We start from the raw sequence: 26,376 nt of genomic DNA, 5'->3' as shown, positions 1-26,376 counted from the left end.
ACCCCGAGCCTATGTCAACTGTTTTTACTTATGGAATACTCCTATTACTATATAAGCATATTGTGCCTACCTAATCCCAAGCATCAATTTCACCAAAGCAAGTACATTCAAATACTGAAAAGAAAAAAAAAAAAAAGTAAATTTCTCTTTGGTCAACCAAGTCTCTCTCTGCAGAAGTGAATAGAGCTTCTGGCTCATGCAGACAGAAATTCCCCTCCTGCCCCTGCAAACACCTTCACCTCTCCAGAGTGAGGCCTGCCCTCCTCTGAGGTGGGTGACACAGGACTCCATGCAAAGCAGAGAAGGAAGGTGGTCAAGGATTCCTCCATGTAACAGAGCTGCCTGAAGCCTGTAATAGTGGGTTTTGTTGCACATTTCCACAAGGGCGTTTTAAAGACTGAAGCAAAACAACAATAACAACAACAAAAGAACTCTGTAGAATCCATTACCATATTTAAATATATTTTCCTGGGCATCCTCCCAAACATCTTGTCCCGGTTTTCCTTTAAGTTCCATTTCTTCCACAGCTGTCCTCACTTCCACAATCCCTGTTTTTTCTTCTTGAGCTGAAAAAATGACTGAAGTGGTTTTGCTCCTCTCCATCTCACTCCTTCTTGGTATCAGGTGACCTCTACCCTTCCTCAGTTTCCCCTCACCCTTCTTCAGTTCTTCTCTTTTCTCAATACTCTTCTCTTTCCTAGGTTTTGGTGAAGTTGGATTTTTGTCAAGACCCATTGCAATAATGCACCTATGAAAAAAATAGATACACATAAGGTACTTATTAACTTTTATATGTAACACAATGGAAACTCAAAGCTTTTTAAATCACTTCTTTCTTATTCCAGTAAGAATATTATAAGAAATATTTTATTCTAATAGACATAGTTCATTAGAATAAACTATTTTCTCATTCATACCAAATTTTTGTAAATGAACACAATTATTAACAATTTTACCCACAATAATAAAAAAAGAAAACAACTTAACAAGTAAGAATAGTTGTCTCAACCTAAAACTTGTGCCTTTAAAGTGTGTTTTTAGCCTTATTACAGAGTCCAATAAACCTATCATTCAAGTTCTTAAATGAGAATTATGTGATAAAAGAACATTCTGGTATATAAACAGGGAAGCTGAGAAAAAAAATAATCAGAAGAAAGGTGCCATTCAGTCTTAGATAATTTGTTATTCCAACAACACAACAACAAAAGACTTATATACAAGGTTGACTCTAAATAAATATGATTGATTTTTTAAGAAACATATACACTCAAATGTTGTTGTGTCCTTTAAATAAACACCTCGTAGAGCTTGCATGCTTATTTTAATAGAACTGTCATCATTGTTTTTAGAATGGCCTTTTGAAGCCTGTACAACAATCTTTTGGTGACTTTTCCTGGCAATAAGCTTTTATTCTTTGGAGATGGCAACAATTTGTAGAGGTCATGAAGTCATTCCAAGTCAAATCTGGTGAAACAAGCAGATGATCTGACAGCATTAGGACATTAAAAAATATTTTAAAGATCAGTTATAACAAAATAACATGAATAAATCCTTCAGTAGCTTTTTCCCCTATCTCTCAAGTTAATATTGAAATAAAAATTCCAATTATGATAACACTACAGATGTTAATGAAAATATGATTATGATAATAGTAAGGTTATTGAGCATTTCCTCTGTGCCAAGCTCTTTGCTGGGTACTGTATATCCATTATCTTACAGGATTCATTACCGTACCCAGGATGATACATTAAGAACTATCATCACAATTGACAAATGAGGAAACTGAGGCTGGCAGGCCTCCATGACTTGCCCAAGCTCACCGAGCAGGTTAGGGATGGTGCTGGACCCTGGCTTAGGATTGCTAGATTCCATCCCCTCACAATGAGGTACAAAGATATTGTTAGATTACAGGTGTAGCCCCTCCAGAAGGATGGCCCCACAGACAGATGTTACACCGCAGGGCTTCCCACCAGGGAAAGTGTTCACACTCTTCACCAGAAATGAGCACAATCTAGGCCTTCACCAAGGCCTAGAGGTGATCTGGGACCTGAGAAAGCTGCCTGGCAATTGTCAACCTCCCCCAGCCTTCTCCTCTAGAACCATCTGGGTCTCCTTCCCTACAGGACTTATTGGGAAACGGAATCAATAGAGTGCACAGGTGAAAACGAATCCAAATGTAGTCAAGATGCGTCCATCCAGGAAGAACAGAAATAATATGTAAAATATGAAAACCGCCTCCGAGTGAATCAGATCCAATGGTAATTTCTTGAGCTAAAGATGTCACTGAATTTCAGCCATCCCCAGTCTAGAAGCAGCATAGGAATCAATTCTCCCAGCTTATGAGAACTTAGTTATATCACTTATCTTTTCAATATCTCCCCATAAAATAAAGCTAAAAGGATTTGCACTCAAAGTAACTATCAGGCTGTAAAAAATGAGATAATAAGAATACACTTACCTCCTCCATATTAAGCATGATAAATGTTTCTTGCCTGTAATGATGATCTACTTAGCACACTGCTTTCCGTGAAATAAAGGTGTCATGAATCTTCACAGAATATGATGACTAGCATTGCCTTCTGTTCAAGCTGTTCTTCCCTTATCAATGGCAACACCAAATCCATCGATTTGGAGCATCTGATCTGCTGTTACTTTTAGTTTATGTTGTGACTACATGGAGGCTTTGATGCCTCCCTCCTGCATGCAGACTTTTTATTGCCCATCTGCTCAGGGGAATTGGATGAACCAAGTGAGCGACATCTGAGCTTTCCTCGTCACTGACTACCTATTTGACTTCTGAGTGTAATTGGAGGTGTTGAATCTGACTACTGAAGCTCAGTGCAGCCTGCATTCTACTTGGTTAGGCAATTCTTCCTCCTGTGCCTCACTCCAGCAGCTGAAAACAACTACCTCGTCTCTTCAGTTTCCATGACTGAGGGATGGGTACAAGCGTGGAACCTCCCCACTTGGACATGACCACTGCTGAGCCTGCCTTGTTTTCTGAAGACCTTAAACAGGCAATGCCTAATCATTTTGAGAACTAGAACTCCCTACTGTTGTTTTAAATAATTCCCCCCTCATAACCAAAGTTCCAGAGCCAGTATTTTTTAAATGAATCAAAATTAATTTCTTTTTTAACAAATTAGAGACATTCATATTAAAGTAATTAGAAGTATTATGGTGGATGTCACCGCCCCAAAGAGGTTATGTAATATTATAAGTGAATTATATTATATTTTATAAATATTTATATTTATATTATGTAAATAAAATATTTTTTAAAGATAACAGACCTAACAATCCTTATTCCTTTATCACAACCATTTTGTTTTTATTATTTGAAAAGGTCAAAGAAGCCAGAGGGAATCAAATGAAATCAAATAAAAAATTGTACCTAGACTAATAAGTGTTAAATAGGAAAGTAGAAGTCATCAATCAGATTTTAGTACTGATGATAAAACTTTGTTTATAACCAAACATTTATAGCTTGGATTTATACAGCAACTCTCAAAGAGTACAATGTGTTTGTGCATGGATGATTGTATACAGCTCGTTAGCTTTCCTGGGAGTCAAACACAAATTTGTTAAATGACTTGCCCACCAATATGGAGAAAGCATGTTTGAGTTGGAACAGGAAAACAGCCTCAGGGGGGTCCTCGGTACACCGGGCACTCCTACTATTCACTGTCCCACTGGCTGGATGACTCTTTCACATGTTTTCTACCCCCTAAAACCTCCAATGCCTTCTTCCTTAAGCCTTAACCTTGGCTGACAAATTCTTGTTTGACAGAAAATATAGAAACAATCAGCAGAGAACTTGCAGTTGATCTCAACACACCCATCTTATTAACTCCTTTACTTGTTATTTGCCTTTCCCCCAGTAGAATGGGTTCCTCATGGGCAGGAACTTTGGTTGTTTCACTCCTGTTTTCTGGCTTGGCATCTAACAATTCCCCATGAGTACTTTTAGAAAAAAAAAAAAAAGAGAGAAAGAAAAGAAAAAGAAAGAAAGAAAGCAACCCTACAAGCAGGTGTCCTCATTTCAAACAGAATGTCCAATATGAAAGTTGACAGGCAACAGTCAAAATTGACCCTTTATCATGCATTTCGTTATGCCTGAGATTAAAACTAGGGGCATGAGAATGAGAACTGGGCCACACCATGATGCAAACATGACCTGTCATACCCAACCATGTAAGACAGATGCTTGGCATGTGCTTTGGACTCTCAAACCAGTTCGTAAGAAGAATGAGAATAAAATGCCCTCTCTCCTTCACTTCAGAAACAGAACTTAAAGCAGTGTGAGGAAAGGGAAAATGAGAGAACCAGCTTTTATCCCCTTCACAGAATATATCTGGAAATCTAACTTATATCTAATAATTTTAAACACAACACACCGGGTTATAATAAGCAACCTTTAACTTAGATATTTTAGGCTCATCTACACTGATATCTTTGTTAACAAACTGTGCTGAGAAATGCATCAGTAGAAGCATAAAAAGAAAAAACATAGCAAAACTTGCCCTCTACCAAAGGACATTTGTTTCCATACTTGTAGCAAGGAGACGATCTCTCCACGCACACAAACCCAAAGTAGCCTCGTTTGCCTCCGAGTCTGGAACCTTTTCGATGCTTATATTCACAGCAGGAGCTTAACCTGTTCACCTGCATCCCATTCAGGAAAAAGGTGAGACTGAAGGGGAAACCATGGTGCCTTTTGGAAATAAACTGAAAGGTCTCTGGAATTAAAAAAGTAAATACATCAGTAAAAGCAACTAACATCAAACTAATGTGTTCAAAATGACATTTTTCTATTAGATAAGTACAATATTATGCTCTAGATCACCTTTTTAATCCGAGGACAATTTTAAGTCATAAAAACACATGCCGTTACTTTTATTTATAATAAATATCCCAAGGCATTATAAAACTCTGATTTTTAATAAAATGATAACATTGTATGAGCTCTTATTATGGCCAGACATTATGCCTGGTTATTTTGGGTGTATTATTTCTCAACAAACACATGACGTGAGAATATTATTATCACTACTTTCTATATGTAGAAATTAAAGTTCAAGGGAACTCAGTAATTTATCCAAGATCATATGGTAAGAGGAGAGTCAGTGTTGGAGTCCAAATATCTCTCTAGATTCCATTTGCTATTTAGCTACTGATAATGTATATGGCAAAAGGCTACTGTGAGCTCAGTAATGCATTTAAATAAATGTGTGTCTTTGACTATGACTTGAACCAGCCTAATACATATATGGATGAGGTAGAATTATTCCATCTCAAATCCATTCTCAGTTCTGCCTGGATTAGGGTCTCCTCCTTGTTCCCCCACCCACCCAAAAGTCCTACCAATAAATGAAGAACCACTGCTTATAGTTAATAATTTTTATCATCCCAAGTCTTTATAATTCACTTTTGAAAGATCTCACCCTACAGATCCCAAATTCTAGGTCTAAGAAAATCCTATGCTACAGAGTGACTCAGAAACCTCCTTTTCATGACACTTCTAATGTCACTTCCTACAAAACAGGTCTCCCTGGACTTTTCCTCTAGCCCTAGTGATGGAGTTGATCACTTCATCTCTCTGCTCTGTATACCTTTCTCGTTGCTGTTACTATAATTGTTGAAAAATATGGCTATACCAGGGCTTCTCAAACTTTAGTGTGCATCAGAATACTCTGAGAGGCTTATTGTAACACAGAGTGCTGGGCTTTCCCCAGAGTTTCTGATTCACTAGAGCCCAAGAATTTGCATTTCTATTAAGTTGCCAAGTGATGCTTGATCTTCTGGTCCAGGGACCCCACTGTGAGAACCCAGATGTAGATGTCTGCTGTCCTGCATGTTTGTGAAATCCATGAGAGCTGGAACTAGTCTGACTCATCTTTGTTCCCCCAGGTCGCAGGACAATGGCATAGAAAACCCCCAAGAACTAATTAATGAATTATTATTTTAACCTGTTTCATAGTCATCTACAAATCCTATGTTCATACCTCACTCTGCCCCTAAAAACTGTCTAAATCAGTTGCAACTTGTACTAAAGAACAGAATTACCGGAAAGCTAATTCCATCATTTATATGTTAGTGTTATGATATACAATTAAACACGCAAGGGAAGAGAATTTTAAAAAGTTAGCATCTGGGGAAACTAAGATACAACAGATACAAAAATCCACTTGTCTTAATGATATAGGGACTCCTAAGTATTGACTAGAAAGCAAGTTTGACTGCTTTGTTTCCAGAAACTAGAAAGGGACATTCACGTCCTATGATCTATTCTGCTGCAGCATCACACCTGCAAAGTACCTAAGCTCCCAGCCCAGGAAGAGTGTGCAGCTAAGGAAATGCTGAAAACGGGCCCAGGAGGTGGACTTCTCGCTTCCGTCATGTAGTCCTGTGGCTAGAGAGTGCCTCCCCTATTATTCCGTTTCTTTCTTTTCAACTTCCGTTTCTTTTTTTCAAACTTACTGAACAAGAATTGACACCCTCTGCTTTTCTTCCCTTGTTATTTCTTTTTTAATTTTACATTTTAAAATTAAGTGACACTTTCTAACCCTGACTTAATGATGTCTGCATGGATTAATGGAAAGCATATATAGACCAGAAGTCAGAAGATTTGAGTCCGTGTCCTAGTTCTTCACTTACAAGTTGAGTGTCCCTTGGTAAGTCATTGAACTGTTGCATTTCAAAATTCTCATCTATAAAATGAGGATGGCCATGGGAGTGGGTGGAGGGAGCAATCCAGTCTACCCGCTTCACTGAGCAGCCTTACGGATTATGTACTGTACAGTGTCAGAAGACATTCTACATTATTTGTAAAATGCAATTATTCATTGTTGACTGGCAGTGGCTTGCACTGTTTTAGGCACTAACGAGGAACTAAAATATTGAAAAAAAGATCAAACATGGTGTCCTGACTAAAGAAGTTATAATTTAGTAGGAGAGACAAAAATAATATGACAGATTTCTAGAGTGAGGTCCCCACATCCTCTCCCCTTAAAATTTTGTCTCTAAAAATGGACCAAAAACTTAAACTGAATAGCAGTTATTCATCAAAAATTACTGAACTTTTCATAAGAACAGAGGGAATCTGAGACATTCTTGCCTGGGGCTACTCCCACCCCCCTCCCCTCCCCCAACAGCATTTCATCAGCAAAGTTCTAAAAGGGAAGGGCAGGCCATAAATAACCAGCAGCTTCCCTGTCAGTGGGGGCTGACTTCATCTGGAGCAGAAAACAAAAAAGCCTTGGCCAGGGGCACTACCAGTAACTACCAGGAACAATCTTGGAGGCAGAGATCCTATCCTGCTAGCTGAGACTGTCCTTGTAATTGGGCAAGCAGCAGGCCAGTGGACTAGCCAGAAACTTAACAGGGAGATACAGGCCATAAGGCAATTACCGACACACAGATAAGCTCTCCACACATCCCCAGCTGATGGGAAGTGGCATGGATTGGAGGAGGCCCAACTTACTCATACATCGCTCGCCTACCAGGAGCTTGCACCCACAAACAAAGAAAACACAAGAAAGCCTGGTGGAAAATAAAAGTTAAAGCGGACTTGAAAACTGCCTGAACTTTGGATGAACTCCTGAACCGTTACATTTTGTTGAATATTGCTCTCTAAAATTCCATGACCACCCAGAACCTCAGAATGTGACCTTATCCGGAAATAGGGTCTTTGCAGATACAACCAGTGAACGATCGAGATGAAATCATCCTGGTTTTGTTTTGTCAAACAAATTCAGTGACTGATGTCCTTACAAGAAGAGGACAGGACACACAGAGACACACAGGGAAGAATGACATGTGAGGACAGAGGATGCAGAGGTGGCTGCAAGCCAAGGAATGCCAGGGGTTGCTGGGAATCACCAGAAGTTGGATGAGGCAAGGGAAGATTCTCCCCTAGAGCTATTGGATGGAGGATGGCCTTGCTAACGATACCTGATTTTAGATGCCTGGCCTCCAGAGCCTTGAGAAAATTAAATTACTGTTGTTTTAAGCCACCTGTTTTGGGGATTTATTACATTAGCCCCAGGAAACGAATACACCCACACACAGATCCATGGTACAAGGTGGCGGCTGTCCTTCATTCAAAGTCTTCTGACTTGGTACTGCGTCAAAGTCTTTGAACATGACCTCTGACAAATCACTAGATGATAGATAAACTATGAAAACACAGAGATGACCCGAGGAGGCCTGCCTAAAAAATAAAAAGAGATAAAATCTGAGCAGAGATATTACGTTGGCTGTCTACCAAGGAGCAGGGAGGGCATGGATTTCAAGGATTTCAGAGAAGTTACTATACAGACAACAACAAAAAGAGGGAGAACAATAACCTACCAGAGGGAAACGTCAGAATCTAGACTCTACAGTTGCTATAATACATGATCGAAAACGTCCAGTTTTCAACAACAACAACAAAGTCAAAAGACATGTATGTAAGAAGCAGAAAAGTGTGGCCCATATTCAGGGGGAGAAAAAAGCTATCAAATCCACTCGCAGGCATCTGCTCAAGAGAAATGACCAGATGTCTACACAAAACCTTGTATCTGTATGTTTATCACAGCATGACTTACAATGGTCCCAAATTAGAAACAGCCCAAACGTGCATGTAGTGAGTGGAATACATTCAGTGCTGTACGAAGAGAGCGACCATTGATAAATGCTGGGACTAGATGGCTCTCCGAAACATCAGGCTACTGGAGGGCAGCAAGACACGGATGCTGCCTCTTGTATGATTTCATTTATGCGAAATGTCCAGAAAAGACGTATCTGTAGAGACTGGAAGCGGATCCTTCAGAGGTGACTGCCTGAGGCTGGCTACAAAAAAAAAAAAAAAAAAAAGCGTTCTTCTGCCAGGGGACGCAGGGGAACTTTCTGAAGTGAGAGAGATTCTAAAACCGGTTTGTGTTAGTGGTTGCACAACCCTCTAAGATGCTTAAAGATCAGTGCATTGTACACTCACAATGGGTGAATTGTGGAATATAAGTTATAGGTCAATAAGCTATTTTTAAAAACGAAAAACTAGGGGCACCTGGGGGGCTCAGTAGGTTAAAGTCTCTGCCTTCAGCTCAGGTCATGATCCCAGGGTACTGGGATCGATTCCCGCATCAGGCTCTCTGCTCAGTGGGGAGCCTGCTTCCCCCTCTCTCTGTACCTGCCTCTCTGCCTACTTGTGATCTCTCTCTGTCAAATAAATAAATAAAATAAAATAAAATAAAAACTATACTACTAAATACTAAATTAAATACTAAATACTAAAACTATTTTTAAAAACTAAAAACTCAATATATATAACAAGCAAAAAATCAATAAAAAACAGTTAATGTAAGTCACGGGGTAATGAAATGCTTGGGGTTTCAGGGGAGACTGAGTGCCACAGCCATGGAGAGAGCGATGAACCACAGCAGAAGTCAACTGAGAAAGCTTCATAGCCTCAATGTGAATCTTAAGAGATGGATAAAATTTGAATTTAAAATCCTATCTTGAATTTAAAATCCTTTGTCCTACTGCAGACGAAGAAATAGCACTCCAAAAGACAAGATAACACACAGCGGGTGGGGAAAAGAGTGAAGCAGTTGGTTTGTGAGGGAGTAATGAGGAATGCGCTAATCCGTGCAAAGGATCAGGTTATGAAAATACAGGAAAATGGGGTAGAGAAGGAAGGGATTTTACGAAGGTCAGGGAAAAGAAAAGTCACTTTCCTCTTTGTATCCACATGAACCCAGGAGGCCAAGGTTTGCCTCGTTTGAAAGGATGAACATGGTAAGTAAAAATGCCCACAGAGAACTATACTCTCTACAAGTAGCAGAAATACTCAGTGACTTCCTAGGTGTACATAATAAACCATCAATATGTGGCTTGATGTCTACAATCAGACTGTAGGACATCAGTGAATTACTAAGGGAATAAAAGATGCACTTGCCACATTCCTAAATAATTAATTTTATTGTTATTTCTCATCCAAAAGCAAGACAAATTAACAAATGCCACACTTTTAATTAGTTTACTGCTCCAAGCAGAACGTTAAATGCTTTTTTTTTTTTTTAAACAGAAATCTTCTAAAAACCGATTCACATTTCACTGAATCATGCACAGCTTTGATTTGTAAAACGGGCAGATTCTTTTCAGACCAGCTAACTTGCTGGTCAACCCAACCACAAGTCAACTCTGAGCCACCCAACTTTTCAATTTTCAACAATTCCTTTCCGGGCAATGAAAGGGCAAGCTGAGACAAAATTATTATGTGAAGAGGATTCAATTATTTAACTCCCCATTCCATCCTGGTAACTGAAGTCTGTCCAGTGACACAACAGAAGTCAGTCCCAGGAGCAACAGGTATGCAAAACAACACAGCCAAGGAACACTCTGCCTTGCTCTTTCTTTGGTTTTGCCACAGAGTACATTGTGGTCTCCCTGAAAACCATTCAGCTAGTTAAGCCTTGTTCTTGTTTCATTTGTATGGACCATGTTCTCTAGCAGGCAGATAGACATATATGCATTGTCTTGAAGAAAGCGCGATCCCAGACCCAGGAAAAGTTTCATTATGTTCATTCCAATTGTAGACTATAGCTGATTTCAGCAATTCTTCTAAATTAATTCCTGAAAGTTACACTTTCAAAAATTAAGTGTGTCTATGGCACTATCATTAGGGGTTTCATAACTCTCATATTAGGAAAATCTAAGAAACCTTTTGCCACTAAGAATAGCTAACTGAGCAAGGGTCCTGCACCTACTCAGCCGTCCAGGACCTGCTCTTGACCAGACCCCAAGCTTTGCATATGAACTTAGGAAGCCATCGTACCCCTGGACTTCTCTCATTTTCCTCATCTACGATACAGCAGGAATGAACTCTCAAATGCTATGACAAAATGGCGAAGTAAATTACGTTTCAGCCAGGTACATAAAATGGGGAAAAATAGTGTCTGGCATTATTGAGCATTGTTTTTTATAAATACGGTCTATAAATCTTCATAAAGTTAAAACTAACATTCAAATGTTTACTCTTTCTTATATTGGAAAATTTTAAATATTTAATCCCTAAATCTGTCCAGTTTCTTTTTGAGTACTTGAAATTTTCAGAATTAACAGTCACTGTTTTTGAGTGATGAAAGAAATCAGAAAAGCCAAAAGTAACAATTTGCATTCTTGCTCCCAGCTCCTAAGACTCCCTAAACTTGTATCAACATTGCCCAAATATAAATATTTCTTTTACTTAGTAAAAATGCAATTACATTCTAAACAGAGTTTCTTAAGCAAGGAAATAACAAATATAATCCTGTAACAACTGTCCTTTCTACTGCTATTCTACACAACTAAATACTGATGAAAACCACTTCAATACAATAAGTGAAGCCCTATATTGGATATAAAAATTATCTTCTGCTAAGAAACATGGATTTATGATCAAACGAAGGCAGAAATGTACTAAAATCCATCTAGCCAAATTCTGCACCAAGTTATTTAGGTGTGATTCACCCTGAAGTTTATTGGATTTGTGATGTTATCTCAACATTTTTCAAAAGAACAAATTGCCAATCTGGTATTTTTCCCTTAGAATAATGTATGATATAATTCACTATGGCAGGCCAAATAGTTAACTTGTAATTTGGGGGACAGTTTATTCGTGCAACATTTTAATGATCATATATCTCTATCCCCAAATTAATCTGTTACTGGGTTAAATCACTCCAAATTCCTTCTTCCACAATCTGCAAGAGTAATTGCTGCTTCGGTTTCAATCATGGAGCAGTAAATCTAGATTTACTTTGAGGCAGCTGGTTTATAAGTCCCTGGATATGCATAATTTCATACAGTGATTGAAGTCATTTTGGTAGGAGATCAACAATAGCTTATCTATAGCATCAACTTAAAGCAACTTAAAAATTCATATTTTATGTGTACCTTTTTCTAGTAGTTTGCCTTTGTAGACACAAAGGTTTTCCCCACCACAATGCTGTTGATAAACTTTTATTTCATCCCGGAAGTCTGGGTCATCATGAGACAGGTGCACAGTTTTCCCCAAATAGATCATTGTAATAGCTGCATTACTATGTGGTGGTGTTTTATGAATCTTTCTTGAATCCTAGAATCAACAAAAGAAGGGCGCTTATTAATTAATTACCTTCTAATCAGAGAGAAATGATATGGTAATAATAGGAGGAGTAGAAAAGGCTCTTCTCTAGCAACAAAACCTTGATAAAATGTCAATTTTCCCAGTGTACAACAAGTCAAGCCAGTTACCAAAGAAATCTAACAATTTATATGCATTTTGGCTTTGTATTTTTAGTATAAATGCCAGATCTGGACAAAGTTTGTCACTTTTTATTCTACTTGTGTGTGTGTGTGTGTGTGTGTGCACACTTTACATACAACAAAAATATCAGTGACACTAAGAGGAAACTGCTCTTGGTTCTTTCCACTTTTTCTCAGATAAAAATTCAAATCAAATTAATTAAATATTGGTGACATAATTTTGTTCTAATTTGAATTGATTTTGTGATTTAGCAACTGTTTTTGCAATTGAGTGCTTTATCTTTACACTTCAGCACTGACAATGTATCCTTCCCCAAACTTCCTCTGTGTGAGACAGGGATGACACGTGTTCAATTCCTTCTAGGGTCACTCTGAGGATTAGAGACCTGTGTTACATACCTGGGACTATCCATCTTTACAGGAAGCATTCATTCAGTGAAAAATCAGCATTATTAATATTATTTCTCATATCGAGCAGTAAACCCAACAACAACAGCAACAACAAAACCCCGTTCGAGGGTGTCCACACATTTTTTATAAAATAAACAATACATTGATATGCCAGAGATGAAATGTCTTCTGCCTGGTCTCCTCATTTATATTCTGAAGTATTTTCACAAAAGTGCATGAGCAAAGTGTTTAACCTCCAAGAGGAAGATGAGGAAAGAAGCAGGAAAAGGAAGAAAAGGATGCTGGTTGAGAAACTTTCAAGAGAGCCTGGTAAGAATACTGTCAGCTCGACAATTATACAGAGGCCGGGCAATACATTTAATCTACTTCACTTTTCTAAAAATCAATTTTCAACTAAATGAAAAATGTGAAGAGACCAACTTTCAGTGAATTCAAAGCAATTATTTGCATTTGATTTCATTGAATTATGGATGCCTCGAAACATGTATTTTTTTTAAATAACAAAGCTGCAACAAAAATTTCTGAAAGAACTACTAAAATATTTCCATCTTCAAACCCATCCCCTTCCATTTCAGAGGATTTTTTTTCCTCATTCAATTCCATTTCTCTGAAGCAAAAGCCAGAGGAAGTAAATCTGATTAAATGAAATTCTGCAAATGACAGTCTATAAAGTGTAAATAGGGAAGGAAGTCCAACCTTTAAAATTTAAGTAAACTGTCTTGCCTATGGCAAACAGAGCTTCCAAATAGAGAGGTAATCAACAAAAAAAATTCAAGGACATCAGTAGCTATAAAGGTAAATCAGCAAACTGGATAATTCTTTGCAGAAACATCTCCCTGAGTCACAGTTGAAAGAGAAGGGATGGTGGCGGGCCGGCTCCAAGTTGCAAAGCCACACTAAGTTTGCTCTTGCCTGGGGCACCTGAGTGGCTCAGTGGGTTAAAGCATCTGCCTTCGGCTCGGGTCATGGCCCCAGGGTCCTGGGATCGAGCCCCGCAATCGAGCCCCGCATCGGCTTCTCTGCTCCGCAGGGAGCCTGCTTTCTCCTCTCTCTCTGCCTGCTTGTGATCTCTGTCTGGCAAATAAATAAATAAATAAATAAAATCTTAAAAAAAAAAAAAAAAAGTTTGCTCTTGGCTGGGCAGCTACGCAGCCGTGACACGCATTTCTGCGGCCCAGGCCACCATCACCGGCCTAAGGCAAATCCGGCTCCCACTAGAACATTTAATGATAGGACGGATTAAATAAGAGCACCTCCTTTTTGTTAAGCAATACTTTCCAAAGTGGCATGGATGCGGAGGTAGCCCTGTGAACTTCTGGGAGATAAGCTCTCTCTAAATGCAAGGTAAGAGTGAGATGAGGGTGGAGGAAAGGCCTGCCTCAGATGTACAAAATGAGAAAGGAGAAGCTGAAATGTTTAAAAGTAAAATAAAGGAAATGACAGCCCTTCACCTTTTCATTTACTCTTAATCATTTTTTTTTCTTCTAAAGTGTGTACCTGACAGCAACATCTCTTTTCTCTTGGGTCTAGTTACTTCCTTCTTTTTAAAAATATTCCCCAATTATTGCCACTATGTAACCTTTTCTGGATTCCAACAGGAGGCCTGAGTGACAGCTCATGATTAAATATATGCACTAGGAAATGAACAATTGTTTCTTTCAGTTCACTAAATTGCCTCTATACTTACCATATTCCAAGGTTATAAAGGACCCAGACTGATGAAACTTTAGCAAGCTTTCACAGCCCTTTCTACCATCCTCAAGCAAATATCAAAACCTCCCATGAAAATTCCATTTCAGGAACCGGAGCAGGGGCTCATGCCCACGTACGATTAAGGCTTATCTTCCTTCCTTTCTGCAACACTTGCTTAGGACTTTCCTTCTCATTTCTTTTCAGATATCTCAGGCAAGTACAATCTGAGCTGACAAATAAATAGGAAGCTCATTGGGTGGTTAACCGGCCAGCGATTACGTATTTGCAATACCTACCATTCATTTAATATACTAAATTGTCACTGGGATTTTTTTTTTTTTTTATCTGTGCTTAGGCCTGAGTTGGGGAGGAGAGGTGGATTAAAGAGACCAAAGGGGTGTGAAAGGGCTTATTCTTACTGATAGCGCTGGGCGGTAATTCCTCTTCATCCACTTAGCCAAGCCCTGATGAACTCCGGACACCACGGAGTCTTACCTATACCTCTGCAATAAATCTCTAGTTAGTAGGGAGGCCATGGAATTTATCATCCAAACTGGGAGACACAGTGAAAAAGACATTATTGATAATTATGCTAGGAGAAAAATTTGAACTGTTTCAGGAAAGCTGGGATGTATAGTCACTCTACTAGCTCGTCTCCCCACTTCTAGCCTCATATCTCCCCAGTCAGAGTGAACTATTATCACTAAATAGATCATGTGACTCTCCTGTTTAAGGTCTTCCAGCAATCCCCAATATCCATAGGATAAGGTTCAACCTTCCTCAATTAACAAAAAATGTCTTATATTTTCAACTCCTCCTATCTGTCAACTATTTGCAATTTCTTTTGATACATTTAAAGGTCCAGCAGCTGCACTAATTGGAATGCTCCAAACACTCACTCCCCAGGTGTTTTTAATTTCCCGACCCATAGAACTCTCTAAGTCACATGGCCTTGAAACTGTGGCCTTGCATGCCTCTCCCTCTCAGTAGATGAGAGCAGTGTCTCACTGATCTTTATGCCCCCGGTGTCTCGCCAGTGCTCACACCTAGCAAGGGCCTAGTAAAATTGATCTGACTGGACACAGACGTGGAACAATTAGGGATTCCACAGTCTGTCCTTTGCTGAGACAGAAGCCGCTGTAAGTTGACCCCGCCCTACATCAGAAGCTTTCCACATTTATAGGAACTCTATATGTACCACAACATGAAAACTGATTCACAGTGTCCTGTTAAACAACACCTCTGACAAAGACTGATTAAAAGCCTGTATAAGGAACAGCAGGCAGTCCTCGTGCTGACTCTGATTCAGGCCGCAGGGGGAGCAAATTATGAAATAAGCCAGAGGAAGAGCGCTCCAGGGTTCGCAACCTAAGGCTTCAGGAAGCATCTGGTTGTAATAGAAACTGCTCACTCTACTCACTTAGTTCCTCTCTTTCTCTTCTTTTTCATGCTGGTTTATCCTTGTTCACTCCTCCTCCTTCCTTTGATTTCCCTATGCTTCCTCTTTTCACTCTCCTCTTGCCCATTTTTCTGACCACCCTGTAACCCATGTCTCATGCTTACTCCTGGCATGTCCCCAAATGCCTCCATTCTCCTGGAGGTACTGGAGCTCCAGGTTTTGAGGATGATGAGTGGATCCAGGAGCCTTCCCTTCCTCATCTCCCACAGTAGAATAAATTCAGTAAGTCAGCTAAGAAGTAGAAATTATCCAGCTGCATTTTGCTTTTGTTAAGGTCTGAAAAGCTTACAAGGTCTGCCCTTAAACTCCAAGGGCTGCAGACCTCCAGAAGCATCTTTGGTTCTTTCTCCCTTCTATTGTTTAATTCTGCAATGCCAGCTGCTAAGATATTTTGACTGCTGAATTGACATTTAAACCATTTTTCAAGTCCTTTATAGTGATGTAGTTACTGAACTGCAATGTTAATTTTAAGCAAAAACATTATTGAAAGGAAAGTGCCTGAAATAAATCAAACCTATATGAGATATGTTGAATTACCTTATATTAAAATCATGCTGATGCTTTCCTTTTTCATTCTCAAACCTCAGTCTACTGGTGAGGAAAACCAAGTAAAAAAATACCAAGATAATACATTGACTAAAATGGAAATTTTAAAAAAATATTTTAAAATAAAATCAAACAAAAGAAATGTGCAATCTCTCTAGCAAAACTAACATTTTTTTTTATATACCCTAACTGGAAATCACTGCTTTATTTTTATTTTTATTTTTTTTGCAAAACTAACATTTGTTAGGCTCTATTGGTTGTGGAAGAAAAAGGATCTATGTCTGGAAGGCATAATTTATTTCCATAGTATTTACATAAATAGTATAATTAAGAGTTTAATTTTTGTATGGATAATAAAAGAATATCTGTTTGTGAACACAGTACTAATAAACACTTGATTAAATATAAGTGTGTCTTATATTTAATATCTGCCCTCAACAAGCTTCATAATCTGGGAGTAGAAGTAACAAATAATAAAAGTACATGATTATTGATACTAAGAACAGAATAAGGTGCATAAGTAAGAAAATCCTTTTGAAGAGAGGAAGAGAAGGGATCCTATTACAATGTACAGAAATCACTACAGAACATAAAGCCTCTGAGAGAGGCTGGGAAAAGTGGGTTCAAACACATCCTTCTATCTCAGGTGCCCACAGGCAATTCACAGAGAGAGCATCTGGCATTGAGGAAACATCTGACTGATTGTGATTAATATCTCCAGGGATTTGAGAGAAACAAGTTTATACATAAATTCCATATAATTTGGGTTTGAGGGTTACAAATGCAGGCTCTAAGTGTCAGTCTACTGAGCATGTATATTTAGTCTGTCACTGACTAGCTATGTGACCTTGGCCAACCTATTTTTAGTTAACCTTACTTGCCTCAGTTTCCTCATCTTTAATATGGAGACATTATTTTATCCCTTTCTGGAGTTTATCATGTGTATTAAATGAGGAAATGTATGTAACGCATGGAGCAAAACTCCCAGCACATGCTGAAAGTTCACTAAATAGAAGGTAGAACCATTGCTGTCAACGCGGCATATAAACATGTCAACACGGTATTAAAAGCCAATAAAGGTAATCGAATAGGGAAAAATATATAGACGATTTAAAAGTGAGTGACTAGCCTGCCGAAAGTAGAAATAGAAAAACGCACAGATCAGAGGTGTGGAAGTGGTGGACCAACCAGCTGAGGGTCCAGGGAGTAGTTGAGTTTGCCTTGGATGGGAGTGGAAAGCTGGAAAGGACTCAAAATCTGAAAGCCCTTGAATGCCTATATCTAAGCATGTCTTTGTACTCTGAAGTTTTGACATCTGGGGCCTTACTGACCCTAGGGGAGACTACATCTCCCAGAGTAACTAATTCCTAGAGATGGTAAATGACTTGCCTGGGAGAGTGCCTTTCATGGACAAACTAACCCATCGGGAGCTCATCCACCCTGCCCCTACCTCTGCTTTCTGGCTTTTAAACTCTGGGCCAATGTTCCCTTGCCCTAAGCACCCGGGATCAAGCAGCAGACAACTCAGGGAGAGCCTGCACACTCCAACACCTGCCAAAATTATCATACTATTCAATCCTGAGTCTGCTTATCCTGTCTTTCCTGTTCCTTCTCTCAGAAACCACAACAAAAGCTCTTGCCCACGTTTCCCTCCCACTTCCCCAGTCTCCTGACCAACTCTGGTGCCTCGAGTGGCCCCGCGTGACATGTGTGATGGATAATTTTATCTATCAACGTAGCTGGGCCACAATGCCCACATGTGGTCAAACATTCTGGATAGAACCCTAACCAATATACATGGCATGTCCCTCCCGGGAATTGTAAGTGACAAACTGTTTTTTCAGTGGTAATCATCTCTTGATCTATAGGTCTCAACATACCTGGATAATAAGAAAACCTGCATTTTGAAAGAACCAGGCAGGATATACCTGCTTTCTTTAGGAAAGAAGCTGGTGAAGGTCTGAAGCAGGGGAGGGGCATGTTGGGAGCTCTTCTCTCAAGCTTCATTTAATTTCATCATGTAGAATCTGTCCATACTGAGATGGACTTTGCTTGCTCTTGTTTACCCTTTCTTCCTTTGACCCTCTGCTCCCCGATTCCATCTGCTAACTTCCTACTCATCTTTCAAAGCCCATTTCAAATGCCATCTTCTCTCCAAAGCGCTCTTCAATCTCCTCAAAGCTAGCATTTCCTTTCTCCGCGTTCTCATTGTGCTTTATTTATACCATTATGAGTGTACTCACCACAATGTGTCATGGTTAGTTGAAGATATTTCTGACTCCCGGGCTAAACCGCAATCTTTCTGAGACTAAGGATTTGGCTTTACTCATCTTGGTAACCTCAGCACCTAGCACAGTGCTTGTCATAATCAATAAAAGCTAAATTGAGCTATTTGTCGATTTAAAGGCAGAACATTAAGCCCATAGATGACTGCAACAGCCCTGTAAAGAATGAGGTAGCAAGCCCCTGACCTGGGGATATAGCACAGAGAAAGGAAAAGGACTGTCAGACACATGAGTTCATGTCCGCGTGCTAGAGCTGTGCAGTCTGAGACAGCAGCCGCTTACCCTGTTGGCTGGGGGGCATTGGAAAGGGGGCTCATTTGAATGAGATGTGCCATAAATATAAAATGTTTACTGAATTTCAAAGACGTGGTCTGTAAAAAAATTGTTCGATACTCATTAAAACTCACACTGATTACAAGTTGAAATGACAGTATGTTGACTATACTTTGATGAAACAAAGTATGTTAATAAAATTACTTTCACAGGTTTCTTTTTACATTTTTTAGTGTAGTTAGTAGAAAATTAAAGTTGCATATGTGACTTGCATTATATTTTTATTGGATACTCTATCTGGAAGATTTAGCAATTAATTGATATGGGATGCAGACAGAAGGAAGCCTAGGTTTTGAGTCTAGATTTTGAGATTTTTAATTGAGGAAAAGGTCTTACTTTATGAGATACAAGGTACCTGAATGGAGAAGCGGGCTTCACCATGTCAAATTTGAGGGGCAGGAGAACCTACTAATCAGGCCCAGCAATTCCACAGGGCTCTTGAGGGGTCTGAGGGGTGGGGCGGGGCCTTGACTAGATATAGAAGCAGCCCAGCCTCGTTCATGCCTGGAGAAGCTCGATTACACAAAACACATAAAAAATAGAAAACAGGGCGCCTGGGTGGCTCAGTGGTTTAAGCCGCTGCCTTCGGCTCAGGTCATGATCTCAGGGTCCTGGGATTGAGTCCCACATCGGGCTCTCTGCTTGGCAGGGAGCCTGCTTCCCTCTCACTCTCTCTGCCTGCCTCTCTGCCTACTTATGATCTCTCTCTGTCAAATAAATACATAAAATCTTTTCAAAAAAAATTCTCCTTTAAAAAAACAGAAAACAACTTTGTTTTGTTTTGTTTTTAAATTAATAACCATAATAGTTAAGTAGTTTCTTATTTGAAAGCCTATCTTTTTATATTCATAAATACTATTTATAGGACCATCCCCATTTTAACAGGCTGCTATATAGAACAGGTAACCAACAATACTGTGTGAGGACAAAATCTGGATATGTGGAGGCCAAACCTCAGAGCAAAATCTAAGAAGTCGCATGGATTCTGTAAAGAAGTATAAAAGCTCTGCCAGTCCTGGAATAAGAGGAAACAAAGCAATGGGGCACACTGGCAACATGTTGGGCTGTGGGATGTACCACACCTTGTCATTTGGTTCCATGGACCATCCCCTGGAGACACAGAACACAGTAGACAGAGACTATGTTCTGCACATTCCTAGAGGAACAGGGGGTGGGTCACCAGCAAGCCATATCTCTTTGTTTTTTCCCTCTTTTTTTTTTTCTCCTTTTAAGAGTATTTGGAGGTTGTTTTGAGGATGGTAGTCATAAAATGAGTGAATTTAATGTGTAAATTACATGCTACCTAAATACATTTAAAGGCTGAAGCTTAAATTCAAAGACATTAAAAGGTTGAAAGTAAAAGAATATATATATAATATATATGTTATTAAATACTATATATTAAATGCTAATCTAAAGAAAATTAGTACCGTGAGACAATGGAGATTTTAAGGCCAAAAGGAATGTGATAAAGAGGATCATTTTTTTAATCATAAAGAATCACCTCATCAGTAAGATAGAGCAATCCTAAAGCTAAGAGCATACAGCCAGGTAGTCTCAACATTTACAAAGCAGAATTTGACATAATTACAAGGAGAAACGGACATATCTACGATTACAGAGAATGAATTATCTCTAGAACTCAGGAACTGAGAAAGCAGATAAACAAGAATGCTAAGCATGTGAAAACAGGAATGACATAATTAACATTTCTTATCTATTGGGCATTTGTAGAACTCTACTCCCAACACTGAGAGGCTCCTTTTCTTTACAAACACTGAACATATATTAGCCCACAAAGAAGTCTCCACAAATACCAAAGAATCAAAATCTTACAGAGCCAGATGCTTTTGAAAAGTAACATTCGGTGAGCACAAAAGAAGTTCTTAGAATTTAAAAAAGGCACCTGAAGAAAAAACTCAGTAGAACGTGTGGAAGATAAAACTGAAGAAATCTCCAGCAAGTAGAACAAAAGGACTAAGAAATAGAAAATAGGAGAGAAAAAGATAAGAATATTAGAGCATTAGTGTAGTTGTTCTCTCACTCCCCAAACAGAATAGAAGTTTGGAAACAAAACAAAAGGCCCAATCAGGCTAAAACCTTGTGACTCAGAAAGACAGACACATTAAGGTCTTTTGAAGCCAGGATGCCAGCTGACACCATGATGTGTTGCTACCATAGGCTGGAGAAGTCACTGTTCTCTCTGTGCCCAGCTATGGAAACCCATTCCCCTGATCATATTTCTGCCAGGCGTCCCATGGCCACACTGGTCCACACCAAGACCTGACTAGATGCCCTGACCCTGGTGAGCCCCATTTTCCTAGGAAACACTCATGACTTGCCCTCTCTGACTTCTCCAGAAGAGATTCTTTAAACTATCAAGGAACCAAATTCAGGCTCTGACCCAAAGATTCCATTCACCTTATTTCTCCTGTAAATATTGTTTCTTACAATGTTAGCTTTGAGCTTATGTCTGAAGTTTCATGCCTATAAATGATAGAGTTTCAAAGAAAAACAGGACTCAGTTAACACAGAAGTCAGTAGGATGGTTGCTCTGGGGAGAAGCAGGAGATGTGATGGGGTAGGAAATGGGGGCTCAGGCTATGCAGCAGTACTCTATTTCGTTAGGAAATAATGATGTGTACATGGCTGTTTGCTTGAGTACTATTATTTTTTTTTAAAGATTTTATTTATTTATTTGAGAGAGAGCATGAGCAGCGACAGGCAGAGGGAGAAGCAGGCTCTCCGCTGAGCAGGGAGCCCAATGCAAGACTCAATCCCAGGACCTTGAGATCATGACCTGAGATGAAGGCAAACACTTAATCTACTGAGCCACCCAGGGCCCCCGCACATATAGATTTAATAGGTTCTTATGGTTTAGGAGATTTTTAAACCGTTTTTGTTTTTTTTTTAATATGACTAGTTAAAGTTTATCCCTAATAGACTTTTAACATCAGAAAATGTAATACTGCTAGCATGTGAATATGGTGAGGAAATCACTGTGTTTGCTACGTAGAGGCCGCCGCATCCTTCAAAAGCACACATTTCCCAGCTTAGTGGAGGGAGACCAACACCAGCATGTAGAGTTCAGAAGTTAGTAGCTACGGTAGATTTTATTATTGCTTCAAATAGTCACTGCCCCACTCTATGAGAGGATCATACTTCTTACTCATTTGCTGTCATGCTTTGGCAATGGAATTCCAGTATACGTGACATGTTTCACGCTGAGTAGAATCTTCGAAACATTCCACGATCTGTTGTCCATGAGGGCAGCATGCCCCAGACAGGGTCTCTTCCTCCAGTCTGGGTTCCCGAATTACAGCGGACCAACACCAGATGATAATGGGAACAAGCAATAAATCTTGCTCTTCCCTTGTACGGCCATCGCCAAAGCACCAGAGGCCAAAGTGAAGCTTGATCCTTTTGTGACTTCTGACAAGAGCAAGAACCGTGAGTGGCATTTCAATGCACCTTCCCACGTTCACAGGCAGATCATGTCTTCCCCTCTTTCCGAAGAGCTGAGACCAAAGTACAGCACTGGAGTCACGCCCCTCTGAAAAGAGGATGAAGTACGGGTTGTGTGGGGCACTACAAAGGTCAGCAAACTGGCAAAGTCGTCCAGGTTGACAGAGAGAAATGGGCCATCGACGCTGAAGGAGTGCGGCGAGAGAAGGCACAGCTCAGCCATCCACCCAGGGTGTCATCCCTAGGCTGAACTTGGACAAAGACCATGAAAAGATCCTTGAATGTAAGGCCAAATCTCGCCAAGTAGGAAAGGAAAGAGGACAAATAGAAGGAAGAAACAAGGAGATGCAGCAGTAAAGTAGTCTTATATACAATTTTAAATGAAAACTGTTAAAAAGAAAGAAACCTTTGCCATTGTCAGCTGAGTCTCCCAGGGTTGTTAGTTAGATGAAGCTACAGTCAACTACGCTTCGGAGAACTTCGCAGTAAGAGAAGAAAAGAGGAATCCAGGGCTGTGAAGAGAGGATTCTCTCACTCTGGGCAAAGCATGGAGAGGCTGAGTGACAGAGATGACTGTTACAGGTAGGAGGAAAATCCAAGTCAGAGAGGAGAATGACGGGCAGTGGAAAAAGATAAAATCGAGCACACAGCGTGGAAGTGGCCTCAGACATGAGGGAATACAGTGTTTTGTCCGAAACCAGAACAAAGGAAGAAAAACTGGTGAAAATGGAATTGAAAGGAGACAACTGGAGCAAGCGTACGGAAGACAGGTCCATTGTTTTGAGGTCCTTGATGAGGAGAGCTGCTGGGGCAGAGATATGGACAAGGAGGAAGTAAGGCAGGTGGAAGTGAGGCAGGTTTAGAGGAACCAGTGTGCCGTCTGGGCTGCTCCATACCACACTCCCTGATTCTAAGTGACACTCAGACTTCCTAACCACTAATAATCACAGCAGTTACACTTAATTACTATTACTATTATTTTCATAAATATTATAAATTATATATTTTATGAATATATATAAATTACATGTATATAAATTATATATATAAATTAAATGTATAAATTATGAATTACTATTATTTTACACAGTAAAAGCTAAGGGATCTTCTGCTTTCATACTAGCCCCTATCTATATAAAGTCTAACTGACCGTAGGACTATTTTCTTTGGCATTTTGAGAAAATGAGTACAACAAGCTACAATATTTTCAAAGAACACTGTAAGAAAGTATTTTCTAAATATCATACAGTAATTTCCCAAAAATCATTAAAAGCAGATTAATAAGATATTTTATATGGCATATTATGTTTTGGGGTATATTTAAGTTCCTGAATTTTCACAAATTAAATGTCAAAATGCTTCTCAGAACATGTGATGGAATGGGCAAACTGAAGGAAATAAATAATTTAGAAATGGGCACAGTATAAACTAAATTTGACCACCAGATTTTGTGGATTTTTTATTAATAGTGCTAAATTAATTACTGAACTGAGCTACTCAAACATTTGATTTCAGATTCATCCAGGCTTACAACTACACTTATAAAATTATTATATTTATATAAAGGCATTTTGCATTTGATTTCACTAGATTCATTTGTACGGCACATCTAGAAATTTAATAGCACAAGGTAATCTATGCTCAATTAATAAAAGAAAACGTGATTACATATTCACCCTGGTAAAGAGAGGATCTAAGCCATTTGGAGCAGTCGTTGGACGGAATCTTCTCCTTCTCCATGATTCAAGTCTATTTTCCCTTGTGATTCTTCCACTGGGGGGAGGAGGTGGAGGAGGAATAGGCATCATGTAATTGTTAATGTTTGGAAGTTGATAGCGATTCCCTCCCTGTGAATTGTCCATGGAGCTCTTGAACTTCATCACTGCCTTCTTGCCCTGTAATCACATTTCATGACATAACAACCAGTCAAACAGTAGTAATGACCAAGGCAACCCAAAATTAAAGACAAGACTGTATGATTTACATTGCATGTAAATACAACTGATAATAATAGGCAAACTCAAAACACTTCATTTTTTTTTAATTGAAAAATGCCATTTTGTAGTATCCACAGCAAGTTAAATGTTCATGACTTCCTAACCTTATTGAAGTATATTTTTATGTCAGATACACAGTGATGACATTGTTATAGTACTTTGGGATTTTTCCTCAATAATCCATTAAATCTTTAACAATTTAAAATCAAAGGGGGGGAAGTATTGTACTTTGAGGCAGGGTTGGATGGTTTACTTAACAATGGGGTGTTAGTTCTTTTCTCACATTGATTTTACCCATCCAGGTTTTAATATTCCTTGATAATATAATGGCAAGGAACCAAATGCGGATTCTGACCCAAAGACTCTATTCACTTGTTTCTTCCTACACATTCAACTTGTAGGAATAAATCCTACCAAGATAACTATACAATATGTTAATGTAAATGTGTAAAAGGATACACACACACACACACACACACACACACCCCAAATTCAGTTGAATGATCAAAGGAGAATATTTAACTAAAATTTTTTTTTGTCTTTGTAATAGATTCTCACCAGGCTTCAAAAAGAATACTATGAATCTATTCATCCTGACATAAAAAGGTCTATGTGATGTGATCACACAATTCTTTTAAATGAATTTGTATGTGGATTTTGATAAAATCAGGGATGACTGGAAGACTTTGAACTAAGGGTTGCCTCTGGGGATTTGGATTATTGGGAGATACCATTTTCCATCTTACATATCTTTGTATTATTTGAAAAAAACGTATCTCTATATTAATCAAAAATTAAAAAGCACCAAAGGTGTAATCAATCATTATATCACAAATATATTTGAATCTTGGTATTTTCATAAATTGGTCATTTTTATGCATCTGAGGTAGCTTTCCAAACTTGAAGTCATCTTTAATCACTTTTTACCCATTTTATACCAATTTATTTGGTATGTTTCTTTTCAGCCAATTTATTCTTTGAGATGCTTAAATGGAGTGAAAAGTTGTTTTAAGAAATGGGACTCATTCTTCAAACATTTCTCACTGCTAATAAGTAAAAGCAAGATAAATATAGCCACATATAGGCTATATTTTTATCGAAAACAACATTTATGTGAACAGAGAGGGATTTAAATAGATATTCAAGAATGAATTTAGAATTGTTAAAATAGGTAATATTGCAGGAGCTATTTATGTTCTCATTTTTCTCTTCTTACACTTTCCAATTTTTCTGTGATGGTGTGCATTGATATTGTAACAACAAATATAAATTAAGTGAAAATAATAAGAATAAAATCAATGAATCCAGAACTTTTGGGACTTGGAGATTTTTTTAAATTATTATTTCTGAGTAGTTATTGGTCAGTAGTATGCCTTATTTGGAAATGGCTTAATAAATTTCTTAAAAAATTACCATGCCATTCCTTACCTTGCTTTTTTAGCCCACAGTGTCTTGGACATCTTTCCATGCTGGTAAAAATAAGTTTACCTCATATTTTTTGTTTAACATTCTTTAATAAACTATAATGTTTTTAAACAACATCCTATTAAATTGTTAGGTATCTTCAGTTATTCACTATTACAAATACTGTAATACTGAGCATTCTTGAATCTATTCTTCTTTACATATCTGTATATTCCTAAAATAAATTCCTATATGTAAAAATGCGTGAGCATTTAAAATATTGGTACATATTCCCAGACTGCCTTCACAAATAGTTATACTTATTTCTATACTTACCAATAGGGTATGAGAAACTCTTATTGTAAGGATAATCATTATGAATTAAGTCACGATTTTTACTGAATTGCCTCTTAACCCACTCTGTTTTTGACCAGATTGCTTTTGCCTAAATTGAAGGCCTTCACTCCTGATACTTAGAAACTTGCTTATGTCTGTTGTCCCTTCCAACAATTCCCAC

General features: G+C 38.6%; 1 protein-coding gene across 1 annotated transcript in view; it reads right to left on the bottom strand.

Annotated features, from left to right (window-relative positions):
- ERICH3 (glutamate rich 3) overlaps positions 1–26,376 on the bottom strand; it is a 94,933-nt gene that overhangs the window by 31,598 nt on the left and 36,959 nt on the right. The window contains exons 7-10 of the mRNA XM_045982053.1: positions 24,135–24,353; positions 11,917–12,097; positions 4,553–4,739; positions 450–748 (exon numbers count right to left, since the gene is read on the bottom strand). Coding sequence (XP_045838009.1) covers positions 450–748; positions 4,553–4,739; positions 11,917–12,097; positions 24,135–24,353 — 886 coding nt within the window. The remainder of the gene's footprint in view (positions 1–449; positions 749–4,552; positions 4,740–11,916; positions 12,098–24,134; positions 24,354–26,376) is intronic.

Source organism: Meles meles, chromosome 1 (genome assembly GCF_922984935.1).
Source record: "Meles meles chromosome 1, mMelMel3.1 paternal haplotype, whole genome shotgun sequence".
In the NCBI taxonomy this organism is placed as follows: Eukaryota; Metazoa; Chordata; class Mammalia; order Carnivora; family Mustelidae; genus Meles; species Meles meles.
This window is presented reverse-complemented; position numbering and strand designations above follow the sequence as displayed.